The sequence below is a fragment of the Scyliorhinus torazame genome, chromosome 6 (genome assembly GCF_047496885.1).
Source record: "Scyliorhinus torazame isolate Kashiwa2021f chromosome 6, sScyTor2.1, whole genome shotgun sequence".
NCBI classification, from domain to species: Eukaryota; Metazoa; Chordata; class Chondrichthyes; order Carcharhiniformes; family Scyliorhinidae; genus Scyliorhinus; species Scyliorhinus torazame.
Genome location: NC_092712.1, coordinates 209769964 through 209788959, shown reverse-complemented (window position 1 = coordinate 209788959; position 18996 = coordinate 209769964). Strand labels below are relative to the sequence as shown.

The following is an 18996-nucleotide window of genomic DNA, read 5'->3' as shown; positions in this document are numbered from 1 at the left end:
ATGAGCTCCTTCCATCTCCAGGGGGGTCGGAGAGGCCTCCGCACCCATCAGCGAATGGAGCATCGTACTCGCGTACGCCCCGACATCAGCTCCCTCCACTTCTTCGGGAAGACCCAGAATCCGGAGGTTGTTCCTTCTCGACCTGTTCTCCAGGACCTCCATTCTCTCGGCCACCTCCTGTGCACCGTCATTTTTACCACCAGGCCCAGGATCTCGTCCTCGTTGGTATTCACTTTCTCATTCACCACACGAAGCTCCTCCGCCTGGGTCTTCTGGGTCTCCTTCAGCCCCTCGATCGCCAACAGCATCGGCGCCAGCACCTCCTTTTTCAGCTCCTCCACACATAGCTTGAGGAACTCCTGCTGGTCTGGCCCCCACGCTGCTCGCTCTCTGCCCTCCGCCATCTTGTTTTTTCCCCTTGTTTTGGTCTCTGCCCTAGGGCCTCTTTCCTCGTCGCTCCACCGCTGATCTCTGCCATATATTGTGAGGGGGGACCTCACTGCACCTTCCCACACTGGATTGAATCAAAACAGCTCCGTTGGGGCTCCTCTGGAGAGCCCGAAAGTCCGTAGTCGCGGGAGCTGCCGAAACGCGCGGCTTAGCTCCGCATCGCCGCAACCGGAAGTCGCACAAACTCTCTATTACTTTGGAGATTTCTCCCTCTGCTTCCTGGGGAAATCCGTACTGCTTCTGGGGTTTAGGGTCGGGACCTGTAATGTTCACAAAGCCAGCCAAACTGCCACAGTCGTGCTTCTGCTGTGCAAATGCTGCTTTATGTTCCTGCAGGACTGCCCTAACCTGTTTGTCTGCACTAATGGCTCGAAGGTCGAACCAGAAGTCTCCTACTGAGCTAATCCTATTTACATAGAACATAGAACATAGAACGATACAGCGCAGTAAAGGCCCTTTGGCCCACGATGTTGCACCGAAACAAAAGCCATCTAACCTACACTATGCCATTATCATCCATATGCTTATCCAATAAACTTTTAAATGCCCTCAATGTTGGCGAGTTCACTACTGTTGCAGGTAGCCTACTGTGAGCGTGGCGGGGGCTCATGTTGCCTTTGCCATTTTCCAAACACACTTGTTAACTGGATCGAAAGAAAGGTTATGGGAGCTCATGAAATCGATCCCAAGGATATGTTCTGCTGTTTGGGGCAGATCGACTAAAACTACGGGGTGCTTCGTCGTGATGTTAGCTATCTGTATTGCTATAGGGGCTGTGATGTATCCCTGTTCTAAATGGCCTGTAAAGCCGCTGAGTGTGATTGTGTCTGTTGTGGGCCACGTGTCTTGCTGGAAGATTCTGGAGGAATTGAGTGTGGTGCGGGACCTTCCTGTGTCCCAAAGAAATTCTACGGGTTGTCCCCGGACTTTGCCTGCTACTATCGATCTACCGGACTTGTCCCAAAGGGTGTCGCAGACCCAAGTTGGGGAGCCCGAACACCGTCAGTCGGTGCCGCTCATGTCTGCATTCTCTGAAAGAGCGCTAACGCTATGGATCGGCTTTGCCCTATTGTTTAGGGTGCCTGTCTGTTGGTTTCTCTGCTGCTCCTGGGGCAAGTTGCACTCTCGTGCAAAGTATCCTAGCTGTCCACTATTCTAACATGCTTGAGGTTTTGGCCGGGGTTGGCTGTTCCTGCCCTCATTTACCCATGCGGGGTTCTGGTGCGCTTTAACTGGGTTCATTTCTGCCTGCTCTCCATTGGGTGTTATAAATGCGGTTTTGCCTGCAATTGACTGTTCCCAAGCACAGGACAATCTCTTCAAAACCCATTTTTCATTGTGGGCCTCATCTGAGGGGGTCATAATTTGCGCAAGCTTTTTGTCCTGCTTCTGTGGCGTGGCAGACTAGAATTTGGATCCATTTGGCCATATTATCTGGGGACAAATGGACGCGGGCTAACTCTCCAAAAACTGTGGTGAAGTGAATCCACAAATGTCCAGCAAACGCTGTGGGGTGCTCTTGTCTTCTTTTGCCTACACTTATTTAGGCCTCCTGTTAAAGCTGATCGCATCAAGGATCGCTGTGCACATCTCTTGGGAGTGTGCTTCCTCCTACATTCTGTGGGTCGGGAAGGGCTGCTACGACTGAAGGGTCGAGGCTTAAAACTGTGAGCTTCACTTGCTCCTTTTCGTCCAGGCCGTACATGGTAGCCTGTTGTTTGACTTTGTGAAAAATTGGTTGGGGTCTGAAGTGGGAAGGAACGGTGTAATTTTTCCACACACGTCCCGTAATTGGGTCACGGTTAACGGGGTTGTGTAAAGGAAGTCTGCTTCTCCTTCTCCTGCGGCCCTGCGGTGTGTGGTTACAGGGTTCATGGGGGTGTGTTTTGCCTGTTTGGTTGGGGCGTTTTCCTTTTCTGGGGTTTTTCCTGCGTACATGTCCCATATACGTATCTGTGGGCAGTCCCGTTCAATTCCTGCCAATCTGGGCCGTTTTCTTGATCTAAATTGGGGTCCGAATGTACTTTGAAATCCATTTTGCACGGACAGCAGAGATTGCAATTCTGCAATTTGCTTCCGGCACTTTGCGTGGTCTACTGAGCTCTGCCTTTGTTCTGTCGTGGAAGCATGGAGTGCTCGTAGAACTGCTTTTAAATCATTGCATTGTTTCTGCAATTTCTCGACTTGATGTTCTGTCTCTTGTCTTACCAAGCCGCACGTTGCGTGTCCTGGTCGGCCTTATCGTATTGCGTCTGAAAGCTGTTCAAATGCGCGAAACAAGACTGATGTGCCCTCTTGGCATCATCCACCTCTCTGTCCCTTGCTGCTAACTGCTCTTTTAAATCTCGATTCTCCTTCTCTACCTCACTCACATCTACCTCACTGGTTCTGTCTCTCTCCTCTATCTCTCTACGGAGCGTACTAACAACCTCCTCTGTGCCTCGCAATTGTGCCAAACAGGACGCGATTGCCATCGGCTTGCGAGCTTTCCCTAAGCTCCTCTTGTGGATCTCTGACTGGTTCCCCCACCAAGTATGTCCTATACTCCTGGGTCCTGTTTTCTTCTTATCACAGAATTCACTCCAAAGGGGCCATCCTTTCCCTTTGAGATATTTCCTGATCTCATCTTCCCAAACGGGACACTGTCCTACTCTACTGGTCGCTGCGACCTTGAATTCCTGGGGGTTCATAAGGCGTTCCATTGCCTTCATTGCCATTTTCTCTATCTCGGATCTCTACTGAATTTGGAACAGGGGGTGATAAAGCGGTGATGTAAACACTGGTACGGCTTACGCTAATTTCCGGCCTACAAAACTCCCGACAGTTTTACGCAGCAAAATCTCTCCGGTTTACCTTGTATCCCTGTTAGTACGCATGCATTAACACACTTCCGAATCTCCGAGGCTTGATCAGTACTATTCTTGCGCTTGTGGTTTTTCTTTTCCCAATTGGATTCTCAATTCAAATTTTGGGTTCTCTGAGTGGTTCAGCCACTTCTAAGTCGAGTCCCGGCGGCGTCACCAGTAAATGTTGCTAACTTTTGGTTGGCTCTTAATTTGGCTCTGTTTAATTATGTTTGCTCCAGAGTCGCCAGGTATCTTTCGACACCACCACAAGGTTCAGAACCGAATACTGATCAATGACTCGATACACCAGTTAGTAAGTTCAAAAGCAATGCTCATTTATTTACACACAGTCAAATCTACTCATGCATAAACTCTACAAACTAAACTACCACTATTACTAAGCCTATACTTTGCTTTGGGTGCCCACTCAGTCAGAGGAACATTGGCGGTTGCTTGGTTCTGAGGCTGCTGGGTTGAGCTGTTTGCAGGGTAGCAACTAGGAGCATCTATCTCGTTGACTTGGGACTTACTTGGTCTGGTGCAGCTGCTAGGCACGTCTCTCTCTTCGGTGAGAGCAAAAGCCAAAGGAGGAAGATTCTCCCTTGGGGGATGCCTTTTATACTGAAAAGGGCTTTGCACGCTTTTGGGTGGGCCTTGAACATGGCCTCCACTAATTAGGTCTTTCCCAATCATCTGTATCGATTTTCCTCCAATAGAGGGATGGTTCCCTGATCGCTGGACGTGTCCTGGTGACTGTTAGTCTGCTTTGTCTTAGCTTCTTCTGGAGCCGGGGAGTCTGCCTTAACATTGTGTATCTAAATGTTTCCCTTTTGTCCCCGGAGATGGCTCATTAGTATGTAGATTGCTTGGTAGCTTCTGTCCTGTCTGAGAGTTTAAGGTTCTAATCAACAGACGGAGCTTGCACCTGCTTGTTTCTTAGCATTGTCCAATTTTCCCTGCATTCTTTGCAAGTGTCCATTTTGTAATCGGGACGTGGCCATCCCAGATGGCGACAACTATTACAGCACAGAAGGCACCCAATTGACCGTCAGGCAATGGCTATTCACCGTAACTCTTTTCCAAGTTCATTCTACATGCTTGCATTTTGGCAACTGTGGGCACTTGTGCATCCTCCAACTCCCTACATCCCATCACTGCAGATTATGCCTTCAGCTCTGGAACTCTCTCCGTTAAGACCCTCCTTAAAACCCATTTCTTTAACCATACTTTTAGACACACAAATCAAACATTCTAACATCTCCTTCTTTGGATCAGTGTCAATTTTTGTTGTCTTATACTCTTGGAAGCACATTGGCACTCTAGTTATATCTATCCACTAGATGGTGATCTAATTCTTTCTATAAAAATTACTTCAACAAAATCAAAGCAAGAGTTTTGAAATGAAAATCGCTTATTGTCACAAGTAGGCTTCAAATGAAGTTACTGTGAAAAGCCCCTAGTCACCACATTCCGGCGCCTGTTCTGGGAGGCTGGTACTGGAATTTTGAAACTGTTAGCAGTCCTAATTTGTCTTTTGTATTAGTTACCAGCTCTAGCTATAAAATATAATAATCAATCTTGTAACACTTTGAGTATGTTAATCAAGTAACAAACTAAAGCGGCTTTTTGCCCTGTGTTCTAGTGAGTCTTTTCAAACTTTTTCTAAGTTTGTACTAAGATTTCCTGTATATTTTCTTGAATAATTCCGGTTTTGTTGGATGAATTGTTGCCTGTGCGCAATCTCCTGTCATCTGGACCAGAAGGCCAAAGCAAAAATGTTTTAAATACAGTGTGGGTTTTTTCATGTCATGCAATGCAACGTTTTCCTTGTTGAAAGTTATCAGTTTTAAAAAAAAAAAAAAAAAAAAAATAGTTTGATGTGCTAGTAACCTAGATCAGAATCAGAACAAAACTTCTTGGCCACGCAAAGATAGCACATTCCTTTCACTATAAACTGCTTAGCATGTTGGTAAAACTTATTAAAGAAAATTATCTGTCACCAAAATATTTTAAGTTAAAATATTCTTTAACTTTTAGGACCATTGGGTGAAAGATGCAGTACTATTTAGCGAATGACTGATTAATGGCCATTTTCATGCTTAAAAAATTGTAAAGTTCCTTGTGTTATATATTTCTGGCTAGTGACTACCTAAATTATTTTACGTTATACTAATAAAAATACATTGTGGTGCATTTCACTAAATGCTGAGCCAAAGCAATTGAAGTTCGGCTTAGTGCATGTTAGGACAAGAAGACTGTCTCAGACTGCTACATCTGCTAAAAATGTTAGAGCATCGAGACACTGGCTCAAAGTCTTTGAGCTGGAGTCCAAGCTGGAAACACTGACCCATATGGGAAGTGGAGGGATTACTGGTTAATTTTCTCCCTACTGCACTCGCACACAAAAGAGAAAAGCATAAGAAGTAATAGTGAAAAGGGAATTGAGCTTTACTGTGGATACAGAACTTCTTTCTCACTCAGCAAGTAAGAAATACACGTGAATGCATTTTTTGCTGAATTTTGCAATGAGTAATGAACCAGACAGATGGGGAATGTAAGAATGGGAGACCATCTCTTTTTTAAAATAAATTTAGAGTACCCAATTATTTTTGTTTTCCAATTAAGGGCAATTTAGCATGGCCAATCCACCTAACCTGCACATCTTTGGGTTGCAGACATGGGGAGAATGTGCAAGCTCCACACTGACAGTGACCCATGGCCGGGATTTGAACCCGTGTCCTCAATGTCGCAGTCCCAGTGCTATCCACTGCGTCATGCCGCCCATGGGAGACCATCCTGGTAGTACTAATTACATCATGGTAAGATTCAAGATTAGGATCAGAGCGACACAGGTAGAACAACTAAATTGGAGGAGGTAATGAGGATGGAACTAAAAGTAAATTGGGAGAAAATCTTGAATATTAAAGACTGTAAAACAGTAAAAGATATTTAAGGGTAATCAAGATTTCAAGAGAATTTTATTCTCCTAAAAAACAAAAACAAACAAGCTTCAGGGCACCCGGGATGAATAATGAACTAAGGAGAACTTGAATATATTGAAAAGGCATACCGGAAGTTTTTGGATGCTGGAGGAAAGGACAAAGGGAAATGCGATGAACTTTAGAAAGGAGCTAAGAAAATCAGGAAGACCAAAATTATGAGAAAGTGATCATAGAATATAAAAAGAACAGTGTCCCACAGATGTAGAATTAAGCAACAGAAATATAAAGTAGGGATAGGACTAAAGAAGGAGTGAGATAAACTCACTGGTAAAAATAGAGAAGAGGCAGAAATATTGCATGACTTACATTGTCTTTATTTAAAAACTAAGGCAATAAAATATGTTACTGGAGGACAGGAAAAACTGCAGTTGGGGTTGAAAGGGAGCAAGCAGTTGACAAACTAGCTGAACTAAAAAACCATGTCTGAAAATAAAGGAAACGAGGAAGGACATAGCTGAGATACTGTGTGATAGTATGTGTGTATTTAATTTCAGGTGACTGCCGGATAACTAGTGTTCCTAGATAGATAAAGGGAAATGTAACAAACCTGGGAACTATAAACCGTTGATTTAATGTCAGTGATAGGAGAGGTTCTGGAACGTATACTAAAAGAAGTGAGAAGAGTATTAAATAGGACACTTGGAACATTAGTTGGGGAGGGGGGGGAGAGAGAGGAGAGAGTCTGTGTGTTAATGACTGGGTGATTCCCGATTCCCTTTTGTCATTTCTTTATGTGAACATGCGGGCTAATGTTTGGGGTTTGGTGGGAGGATGGGATTGTTGTTATTGATATGGGGATTGACATTTGTTACTGATTATTGTTGGTGGGTGTAAATTTGGGAGAAAATGTGAAAAAGGAGAATAAAAATATTTTTTTTTTAAATAGAACACTTGGGAGACAAAAAAATAGCAAAATAGTCAACATGAATTTCAAAAGGGTGCCATGTTGAATTAACCTGATAAAATTATTTAAAGATGTAATGGAATGAGTTGAGGAAGGGTAATGCAGTAGCTGTCGTATACTTGGATTTTCAAAAGATCTTCGAGGGCTTCACATGCTAGGCTCGTGGAGTCAGGATAAATGGCTGCATGGATTGGCTATACTGATTTTTAAAAATAGAAAGCAGATATGTGGTATTGGGTGTTAATTCAGATTGGAAGGGGATAGAAAACACTGTTCCACAAGGATTAATGTTTGTGTCTCTGTCATTTATAATTTATATTTATGATTTGAACTTGGGAAGTAAGAAATTGATATGAGAGGTCTTTAACCTCCCCTTAATGCAGCATCCTTCAGGTGGTCATGGTGCATCAAATGACTTATCACTGGCGAGGTTAAGCTTTTGGCATTCACATGTTGATTTGTTGTCATTTGAGTCCCTTGATATGTCAACAACCTCACTGCATCTTCCCCATTGTGTACAAACCCAGTGAATGGGCTTGTAATGTGCTACGTATCACTGATAGCAGAACTGGCATGCCTTGACGTATCTGGCACTCTTGGTCTGCCACTTGGATCATAGTTTTCATGCATTCCTACAAATTCTGCGTGCACACTCAGCAAAGCTATTTCAATCTAAGCATATGCATATTATCACTATCTAAGCATGAACAGAAGATGCACTCAGCATCTATATAGTAATACAAAAAGAGATGCCTATATATTCTTGGAGAATTTTTTAACTTCCTGTGAACAGTAAATGACAACATTTTAATCCACTGGCATTTTGCTCAATGTATATTCTTAGACTGGGAGTCAGTATACCATTACATTTCTACCAGCTCAATTCATGATAGAACAGGGTGAATTGAAGTTATTAGCCGTGCATCCGTGACTGACTAAGCAGAAAACTAGCCGCTAGGTGGGAAACATCCTTAACCAAAGTGTCTATCTTAAGTGAACAATATTGTGTTTAGATATATAGGCATATCAATGTAGTCTACCATGGCTAATGTGTGCCATTTCCTTCATTCTGACAAGTGTGGGGCTTACAATATCCATGCCCATCTACATGCAAGGTCGGTCAATGATAGTTAAGAGTTGCAAAGTTGCTTTACTACAATCGTCCAGTTTTCCCATATCATGGCATTGATCGTACTTATTCAAAAGTAAAATACTGCAGATGCTGGTCGTCTTGAATAAAAACTGAAAATGCTGAACAAACCTAGCTGCAGGGGCAGCAATTGTGGAGACCTGAAATGCTAAATTTATTTGTCTCTTCACCGATGGAGTCTAACGTGTTGAGTATTTCCAACATTTTCTGTTTTTAGTTTATTGCACATTTTTATACTGTTCAGCATGTACTTAAGAGATGTTAACAAAAATGCTTAACAATGTCTGCATTGCATGTTTATTGTCTGATGTCTAGTACAAGGCCAGCAGTGCGGGTTCAATTCCAGCTGAGAATTCTGAATACCGTCTCTGTACCACAACAGGCGCCGGAAAGTGGCGACTAGGGGTTTTTCACAGTAATTTCATTGCAGTGTTAATGTGAGCCTATTTGTGATGATAAAGATTATTAGGGCAAGCACGGTAGCACAGTTGCTTCACAGCGCCAGGGTCCCAGGTTTGATTCCCGGCTTGGGTCACTGTGTGGTGTCTGCACGTTCTGCGTGGGTTTCCTCCGGGTGCTCCGGTTTCCTCCCACAGTCAAAAGATAGGTTAGGTGGATTGGCCATGATAAATTGTCCTTGGTGTCCCAAAAAAAAATGTTTGGGTGGAGTTACTGGGTTACAGGGATAGGGTGGAGGTGTGGGCTTGGAGGTGTGAGATGCTTTTTCCAAGGGCCGGTGCAGACACGATGGGCTGAATGGCCTTATTCGGCACTAAATTCTATGATATTATGAGCTGCCTTTGGAAAATCGGTTTTGTAGTCCTCACAACACTATCCAGCTGGATGCTTCAAGTTTCTGACTGTCAGCTGATTTCAGCTTGTTTACAAAAAAAAAGAAGCCTGTCCTAATAGTTATGCAACCCCATTGTGTAGCTATGGATCCCTGAAGCCCTTGGTAGTCTATGCTCATACACGCTTCAACATATGATCACTCTGCGAAACCTTTGTTGTCATAATCAGATTCACTGCAATGCACTCTGTCACTGGCTGTTCAAGAGCACGTCAGTGTTGTTTATCCTGGCGGTGTTGCATCAATGTGACACTGGCTAAGGGAGTGATGAGCAACAGAATCTGGCAGCTGAGGAACAGTATAAAAGTGGCTTAAGATATTAGCAGATTGTGAGCTCGCCACGAGCTTCAAGTAATAGTTTCTATTTAAAGGTTGCACTGATTACTGCTGTTAGATTGTGACAGATAGTTGAATGTCATGTTTGATGCAACTGCTTACTTAACACGTTTGCAATCTTAAATTTCTGATTCCTTTGATAGAAACTGTTGATAACTGCATTATTAACTTGTAGTATTACTGCAGTGAGCTTGGGAAATGAATGAAATAGAATTGCATAGATTTGTATAAAAGCAGGAATCCAACTGCTGAAATTGGTGAAAGTTAGGGACAAAGGTCAATGATCATGTGGGTGTTTTATGTGATGATATGTGAGTGATTGTGTGGGTGTCAGAGATGGTTGGGAGTCTGTCGGTGGTGACATCGGTAAGGCGTGGGTAATTAGGTAAATAACTTGTGGTTTTGTTTAGTAAGCATTCGGAATAAAAATAACAGCACACTTAAGTTCATTTTTTGGAATTTTACTAAGGGAAAAATATATAAAAATTATTCCTATCTTTGTCAAATGTGTTAATGGTTTTGTCGTAACAAATCACAACCAAATGTACACTTTCCCTTAAACCACTAAAGTGGATCATGGATTCCAATCATAGAATCCCTGCAGGGCAGAAGGAGGCCATTCGGCCTATCAAGTCTGTACCAATCCTCCAAAACAGCGCCCTACCCCCATAACCCCACTAAGGAGCAATTTAGCATGGCCAACCTAACCTGCACGGCTTTTGAATGTTTGGTCTGCTGCCACCCTCTTCTTCCCAAACAGCCAGGTGATGATTAACAATTTTTTTGCTTTGGGAAATGACTGTATTTGGGTGCTGCAGGGGTGATTGTTTTTGCTGCGTATTCTCCTGGTGTATGCTTCTCTCCCTTCTTTTAAAAAGAAGGCAAAATCAGTTTGTTAGTAAGAAACTTGAAGTGTCCAAATGGGTAGTGTTGCTTGTTCATCAGTCTCTACATGGGGATGTGATTATTCACCATCATTTGAGTGGAACACACCTGGAACACCTACCTGTGATGAATTTTAAGCCATTAGTTGTAAATAAAAGTCTCATTATTGTCAGTTTGACTGTTCTTTTTCTTTTGTCACAAGCAACTGAAACACTGACTATTTTCACTTATTGCTTGCCTGAGTCTTTTTGGTGATACTGTCATGTTGAACTTGCTTTCATCATAGCAATTGTTTCAAAGCATCTTTGGGATTTGATCTGTACGGACTCCCAACTACATTGTTTCCATCCAAAATAATAGATCCTTTACAGCATTTGTTTCCAAGCTACTACCTTATCTTGCACTGTTTATTTTTTTTTTGATAAACATTTTTTGAGGTATTGTTGGTTTTACAACAAAATAAACAATGTACATGTACATGAATCTATAAACATAATGCAAAAGCCTGCTTCCTCCCTTACAGGTCCCACCTTTATTAACCCCCTACTCTAAGCTAAACTAACCCCCCCCCCCACCACCCTTCTCCTGACGGTTAGTTTTCCACAAAGAAGCCGACGAACTGTTGCCACCTCTGGGCGAACCCTAACATTGACCCTCAAGGCGAACGTGATTTTCTCCAAACAGAGGAAGCTAGTCATGTCAGATAGCCAGGTCTCCGACTTCGGGGGCTTTGAGTCCCTCCAGGCTGAGCCTGGCACATGTTGTGGACGCGTTGACTCTACTCAACGCGTCCGCCTAGAGACCAACCTCTATCTCTCCTCCCAACTAATCCCACTTGCGCTTCAGCTCCTCCGTCTGCCTATCCTCTGACCCCATGAGTTCCTTATAGATGTCCGAGACCTTCCCTTCTCCCACCCAAACTCTGGAAACTACCCTATCCTGTATCCCTCTTAGTGGTAGGAGCGGGAAAGTTGAGACCTGCCTACATAGGAAGTCCTGCACCTGCAGGTACCTAAATTTGTTCCCCCTCGCCAACCCAAACTTCTCCTCCAGCTCCCTTAAGCTAGGAAAGCTCCCCTCTATAAACATATCCCCCATCCTCTCAATCTCTGCTCTCTGCCATCTCCAAAAAGCCCCGTCCATCCTTCCTGGGGCAAACCGGTGATTATTACTGTTGCTGATATTCTCCTTGGTTCAATTGCTCTGTTTTATTACCTTTGCTCTCGAGTCGCCAGGTATCTTTATGATACCGCCACGAGGTTCAAGTCCGAGTAATGATCAATAACCCAATACACCGATTAGTAAGGTTTAAATCAAAGCTCATTTATTATACACCGTAATCGCTACTCATGCACAAATTCTACGTCTAAGCTACTTCTACAACTAACAGGCCTATACTTAACTTCGGACTGGCCCACCAGGTCAGGGGAACAAATGGCCTTTCGTTTGGGTTCTGAGTCTGCGGGATTCGAAGTTGGTACGGATTGGTAGCTAGGCGCGCCTATCTCGTAGCGAGCGTTGAATTAAGACTCATGGGCTTCGGTGATCACTGGAGTCACTGCACCGGTCACGGTCAATGTTAGTTCGTGTTGCTGGGTGACCCGGGCAGGACGCAGAGGTGAAGAAGAGTGATTTGAACTTGGGGCTCAATTCTTATAGTCCCCAGGGGCTTCCCGCCTTTCGGGGCGGTCCTGTACCTGGTCCCAAGAGATTGGACTTTGTCCCAATCGCTTGGTTCGATTTCCTCCAATACTGGAGCGGTTCCCTGATCGATGGGCGGTTTTGAGGTGCTCGTTCACCTCCTTTGTGTTGGCTCCTGCTGGCGCCGAGGAGTCTGGCTTTGCTTTGTGTGTCAATAATGTTACTTATTGTTCCCAGGGATTGCTCATCAGTTTGCAGATGGCTGCTACTTTGTTATGCTGATGGCCGCTGGTATCGATGTTGTCTGGCTTTTGCAGAGGTGAATACACAGCAAACCTGCAGCCGCTGATTTCTGTCTTGTTGGCTGACTTTCCCATCAGCCTTTGCCGTTCGCCATTTTAAATCGGGAGTTGGCCAATTTAGGTGGCTACATTTCCTCCTTGTGATCCTAACGCGAAGCGTGAAGGATCACATAACTATGTTGCTTTCCATTCCCTGACCTGGGGGGCACTTCTTTCATGGCCTCTACACTGACCATAACTATGCAAAAAAATTTAAACTGACAATTCTAAGGGGCGCTATGTCAAACAGGGACATGCATTACAAAACAATAAAATGGGAACCTCTAACTATTCTTAATACACTACACTCACTTAAACATTTCACCATTCTGCCTTCCTCAACCATACAAACTAAATCATAGCAGTTTATACACATTTTTCCTGGCTTGGCAGTCAAGCTCAGGATCGTACAATTTGCTCATGAACATTTCTTTACATTTCCTTATTTACAATAAAACCGCAAATGAATGCTCTTTATTATAGATCGGGGGTCGGGGGTCTGATCGTCTCAGAAAATAGGGGATCTGATCCTATATACCGGGGTTCGAGCACGGTAGGCTCTCCTTCTCCATTTTCTTAGACGCATAGTCGGCACGATGCAGTAGAGTATCACCAATAAGTGTGTGTGCGCGTGTGCCCGCCCGCCCCGCCGGGTAGGGGAGAATCCCGGCCCCGCTGAATTTTCGGTGCCAGAGAATTCGGCGGCCGGCGGGGGCGGGATTCACGCCGCCTCCCAGCGATTCTCCGACCCGGCGGGGGTTGGAGAATCCCGCCCCTGGTGTGACTTCAGCTGGAGGATTGTATTCCGTTCTGGATAGCCCACTTTAGAGACCGTGCAGAAAAGATTTAAAAGAATGTTTCCAGGGATGAGGAACTTTAGTTATGTTTAGTTATGAGTAATTAGAGAAACTGGGGTTATTGAGTTGGGAATGAGAATGTAGAGATAAGATTAGATGGAGGTGTTTAAAATCATGTAGGGCATAGACCGAGTAAGTCAAAACTCTTCCCTTTCGTAGAGGAATGCAGAATGAGAGAAAATGGAAGGTGATTAATTATCAGAGAATCTCCAGGGGGGCGTGATTTTCGCGCCCCGACGCCGGCTTTCTCATTCTCCAGCGCCAATTCTCAGAATGAAAGGCCTGGCTCACCCACCCCTTCTGCAGTCTGGTCTGGTCCCTCACCCACAGATGAGTCTTCTGCAAAAACACCTCACCAGCCCTCAGATTCTTCAGGCGAGAGAAAACTCTCTTACTTTTTATTGGGCCCCTTAATTCCCTTACTTTCCAGGTGGCCAACCGAATCTGGGGCCTCCTACCCCCGCTTCAACCCGGAGTCAGCTATTCCCACTGAAGGATTATCAAGCACTTACCCAGAGGATGTAGGCCCACCCAAGATGACCACCAAACCAAAAAGTGAAACAAAGCCGCATGGTCACTGTCAGAACACTAACCCTCTCTCTTTTCCCATCCCCAAACCCAAACCCATCCAAACATACATATAGATTAGACTTCAATGAATAATGCCCCCTCCGAACCAACCCCAACAAAACTAAAATGATAGGCTCATTTTACCACATAAAACATGTCCGACAGGCCCCAGCCCCTCTTCCCCCACCTCGCTCCCATTCGCTAGCTAAATATTTACTGCTAGCGGGATAGCCTCTACCCAGGGCAAAAAAAGAAGAGAAAGAAACACCCCTACCCACCCTGGCTACAACCAAATTCAACACCCTTCCCAAGAGCAAGATCCCACCGAGAGCCATATATTTCCAAGGAAAAGAGAAATACTGCCTTAAACAATATCCCACAGAACAGTTAACCTCCCATCACCCACCCAAAAACAAAGAAATAACAAGCAATGTACACAATATTCCAAAACACCTTCATAAACAACCATAACAAGTCCACACAGGGCCCATTTAACTTGATCCCATTCCATGTTTTGTTACAAAAGCCTCAGCCTCTTCCAAAGTGTGTAAGTAGTAGTCCTTTGACCCAAAGGTACAACGCAGCCTCGCTGGGTGACCACTCCAAGCCTCATTACACTCTTATACAAAGCCGCTTTGGCTTTATTAAAGCCACCCGCTCCTTCTCCTGGAACTGTGAAATCTGACTATAACCACTCGTGGTGGCTCATTTGCCCGAGGCTTCTGCCGGAATGTTCAATGGGCTCCGCCCTACTCTGGAGGGAATGCTAACGCCCCATACCCCACCATCTTACTGAATATCTGTGAAAAATACGCAGTAGGATTCGGGCCCTTCACACCATCTGGCAAGCCCACAACCCTGAGATTTTGTCTCCTCAACCGATTTTCCAAGTCATTCATCTTCGCCCTCAGATTCTTATTCTCCTTTGCCACCACTGAGATCCCAGCCTCCAGTGAGACAATTTTGGTGCTGTACCTCGACAGAGCCGCCCCCACCCCTTCTAAAACCCTTGCCATGCTCCTTCACAGCTTTCAAAGTCCTCTCCAACATTTTGCAAACAGGACCCAGCACCTCCTCAAATCGATTTACGGAGAGTATCAAACATCACTCAATTGCCTCAAATTGCTTTTCAAGTTCAGTAGCCAGTTAACATGTCTGCTGTGATCAGGGCGGCCACTACCGCCAGAGCTGCCGCAGTTGCCTTCCCTGCTGAGGCTCAACGCAAAACCTCAGTCATTGAAAAATTACCACCTGCAGACTTGTTAGTTGTAGTTTTTTTTGACATACTTCCAGATTAGGACCCTGCTACTTTCTTATGGGTAGTTTGCCCATTAAAAAACACAAGGAACTGGATAAAAGGGGCCAAAAAACAAGTAGCCTGGCGGGAGCTACCTAATGCACACCTCCCCCTACATGGTTCTCCCAGACGTCCCCTTGGAAGTCCAAATACAACACATCAACTGGTTCTCCTCTTTCCACTCTGGTTGAGACTTCCTCTAAAAACTCTTAATAAATTAGTCAGACACGATTTCCCTTTCATGAAGCCATGCTGACTCTACTTGATTAGATTATGATTTTCGTAATGTACTGCTATTACTTAATAATTGATTCCAACATTTTTCCAACAATAGATGTTCAGCTAATCGGTATATAGTTACCCACCTATTGCCTCCCTCCCTTTTTGTCTAGGGGTGTCACATTGGCAGTTTTCCAATCCTCCGATACTTCTCCCGAATCCAAGGATGTTTGGAAAATTACCACCAATGCATCCACTATCTCTGTGGCTACTTATTTTAGGATTCTAGGATGCAAGCCCTCGGGGCCTTTAGCCCCATTAGTTTGTCTAATGCCTCTACCAATCACAGCCCACTTGTCAACCATTCAGCACTCTCTTCTCATTGAGTATAAATTTGTTGTCTCCCTTGGATTTGTATTCTTGCAAAATGTCCTAATGAGTGCAAAATGAAAAACTTCAACAGAAAGTCTATTCTTTTTCAGCAATACTCAAAATAGTGTGAGCACATTTCATTTAGTTATACTCTTCTATTTCATTTCTTTTAATTGTAGGAATCAAGCCTGAATGAATGCATGTCCAAAAGAGAGATTCTGAAAGATGAGGAAGCAGCGAGGTAAGCTGAAGCCATTATTTTGTATATGCTGATAAAAGTAACCTATTTCATATGAAAAATTCTCTTGCTGGACCAGGTTATTGCCCTTTGATAATTTTGCACCAAGTTGACACTACCTCACTAGAATACTCAATACATCGTCCCTCTGTACGCATTACTAGCAGCTCAACGTAACCTGACATATTTCCCGAAACTCCCGCTCGCCATCTCCCCCAAAGAAAGGTGAAATTGGATGGCGTATTTACCCTTTCCACTCTTGTCTTCTACTTGAATGACTTTGACAAAACCTGGAAGCAGGTCACACACTTGCATCTCTGTTGCTGAAGCTATGTGAAAATGGGGGAAGTGGGCAAGAGATAGAATAAGTGGCAGGTAATGTATAACAGTGCCTAACAGTCTGCAGTGCATGGCACTGTTTAAGTCAAACTGTTGCCATAAAAATTCAGATTTTTATGTAGATAACTATTGCTGTTGCTTCTTTCTTTGTAAGAATTGCTTACACACTGTAGGGCACTTGTGAGAAAAACTGAAATAACTGATGAGGATTAGATATTTTAAACCTGAGGAGGGAAAAAGTGAAACGTTCTTTATCTGATATCCTCTCTGTTGCTGACTGCTATTAAATCTGGTTAAGTCAGTGTTATGTCTCATTCCATTTGCTTTGATTTCCCTGAGTGAGATTGTCCTAATTCTATGTTTTATAATCTCTTGGATCTTTTCTTTTATTTATTTATGGGATGTCGCTGTCGCTGGTTGGGCCAGCATTTATTGCCCATCCCTAGTTGCCCTTAAGAAGGTGATGGTGAGTGGTCTTCTTGAACCGCTGCAGTCTTTGAGTTGTAAGTACAGCCACTGTGCTGTTAGGGAGGGAGTTCCAGGATGTTGCCCCAGTGACAGTGAAGGAGCGGCGATATATTTCCAAGTCAGGGTAGTGGGTGACTTGGAGGGGAACTACAGGTGGTGGGATTTCCAGGTATCTGCTGCTCTTATCCTTCTAGATGGTAGTGGGTTTGGAAGGTGTTGTCTAAGGAACCTTGGTGAGTTACTGCAATGATCTTGTAGATGGTGCACATGGCTGCCACTGTTTGTCGGTGGTGTAGGATTTGAATGTTTGCGGAAGGGGGAGCAATCAAGCGGGTTGCTTTGTCCTGGATGGTGTTGAGCTTCTTGAGCGTTGTTGGAGCTGCACTCATCCAGGCAAGTGGAGAGCATTCCATTACACACTCCTGACTTGTGCCTTAGGATTCCTAGCCTTTGACCTGTCCTGGTAGCCACAGTATTAATGTGGCTAGTCCAGTTCAGTTTCTAACCAATGGTAACCCCCCAGAATGTTGATTGTGGGGGATTCAGCGATGTTAATACCATTGAATGTCAAGGGGCAGTGGTTAGATCCTCTCTTGTAGGAGATGATTTTTGCCTGGCATTTGTGTGGCGCGAATGTAACTTGTCACTTGTCAACCCAAGCTTAACTTATATTTTAAAATGTGGTTTTGGTTCATATAATAGGTAGATCGTGACACAGGAATTCAGTTTTTGCCAGTGCCTTCTCGAGAACAGTTAGGGTTGGGCAACAAATACTGGCCTTGCCAACAGTACCAACAGCCCATGAAAAAAAATTAAATGGTTTCTCAATTTAAAAATGTTGTGCTTATTGAAATTAGGGATGTTAGTGTTGGAGTAGAACGCTCCAGTTTTAGGCAACAATTTTAGCATCAAGGATCCCTGAGGCAAGTCTGACTCGATGGTCCTTTCTCAGAATACACTCTACTGCACTGTTGTAGCATTTTTCTATTCCCCACATGAGCAATCCTTTGGCCTCTCTGTGCCAGTTTGTCTCCGATGAGGAGTGGTTGTCATGTAGGATCATACCCATTCTACTCATGTGTTCATGGCGTTTCGTCATTGTGATTCTGAGTTGCTAATTTGATGTTCGATTAGCTTTGCCACAAGATTTTTTTGTTTACTTTCTGAAAGCTTGTAATGTCTTTCATTAATTCAACACCTGGCAATTCTGCTAAGTTTGGGAGATGTTGTTGATACAACAGTAACTGAATTTATTTCTTAAGTGTCTTTGAAGCACTGGTTTGTGAGCTGAACTTATCTTGCATTTTGATGTTTTATTATTTTCTGATAAGTACTCTTTGTGGTAGATACAGGTGCAGCTAAAATTTAGTAACAATTGTTTTCTGTAAGGAGAAGCATTTCATGGTACAGTGAAGTGTATGAGTTGGTAGTTCAGGGTCAAGCCTTGTCGAGGGTACAGAGAGATTTACTAAAATTATACCAAGGATGAGTGAATTTGGTTACATGGAGAGACTGGTGAAGCTGGGTTGTTCCCAGTTGTTCCCTGGTGCAGAGAGGTTTAAAGAGATTAACGCATCCCTTTAAACAAACCGTTAAGACACTCCTCACTCTTCTCTCGTGGCCCCTCCTCCTCTGGACAGAACTGCATTGGGTGGCGCGGAGGAGTTAGTGGGGAGAGGGGCGGGGGGGGGGGGGGGGGGAGATGCTGGGGGAAAAGCTGTAATTGAAACTAATGCATAGCTGCATTGCTAAAACCAAATAAATTCCAAAAAGCCAGGAAGCACTTGTCTGTCATTGAGCAGAAGACGGACCTCAAGGGGCATGTCTTCAGCTTGTGATATCAAAAAAGAACTTAGCCACTGGGCCGCTAGGCTTCTGCACTGACTTACGCGATGCACCCATGCTGCAGCTGGGAAACATGTTCCTGATGTGGCCTAGCGTACTACTTGCTGCAGTCAGCGGCAAATACCTCTGCTTCACTGCTGACCACAAGAATCGGGCTATTATCTGATAAACCTTTTGATCATTTTTGTTGCAAAACAGGTTGCATGTTTTAAAGTGTACTAGTGAAATCCTCTGAAATTTCAACGTCAAATAAAATTGATGCTGAGGAATGCACTGGTGAGCCAAAGGATAATCTTAGCAAATACAAATACTTCTATGTGCGTGATTTTTCAAATTAATAAATTTTTCAGAACTAATCTATTCTTGTTCAAATTGAATTATTGGAT

At 44.0% G+C, this 18996-nt stretch overlaps 1 protein-coding gene across 6 annotated transcripts in view; it reads left to right on the top strand.

Moving 5' to 3' along the window:
* Window positions 1–18996, top strand: part of azi2 (5-azacytidine induced 2) — a 127300-nt gene that overhangs the window by 57004 nt on the left and 51300 nt on the right. For all 6 annotated transcript variants that reach the window (XM_072509355.1, XM_072509353.1, XM_072509354.1 and 3 more), the window contains exon 6: window positions 15900–15961. In XM_072509355.1, the coding sequence (XP_072365456.1) occupies window positions 15900–15961 (62 nt within the window). The remainder of the gene's footprint in view (window positions 1–15899; window positions 15962–18996) is intronic.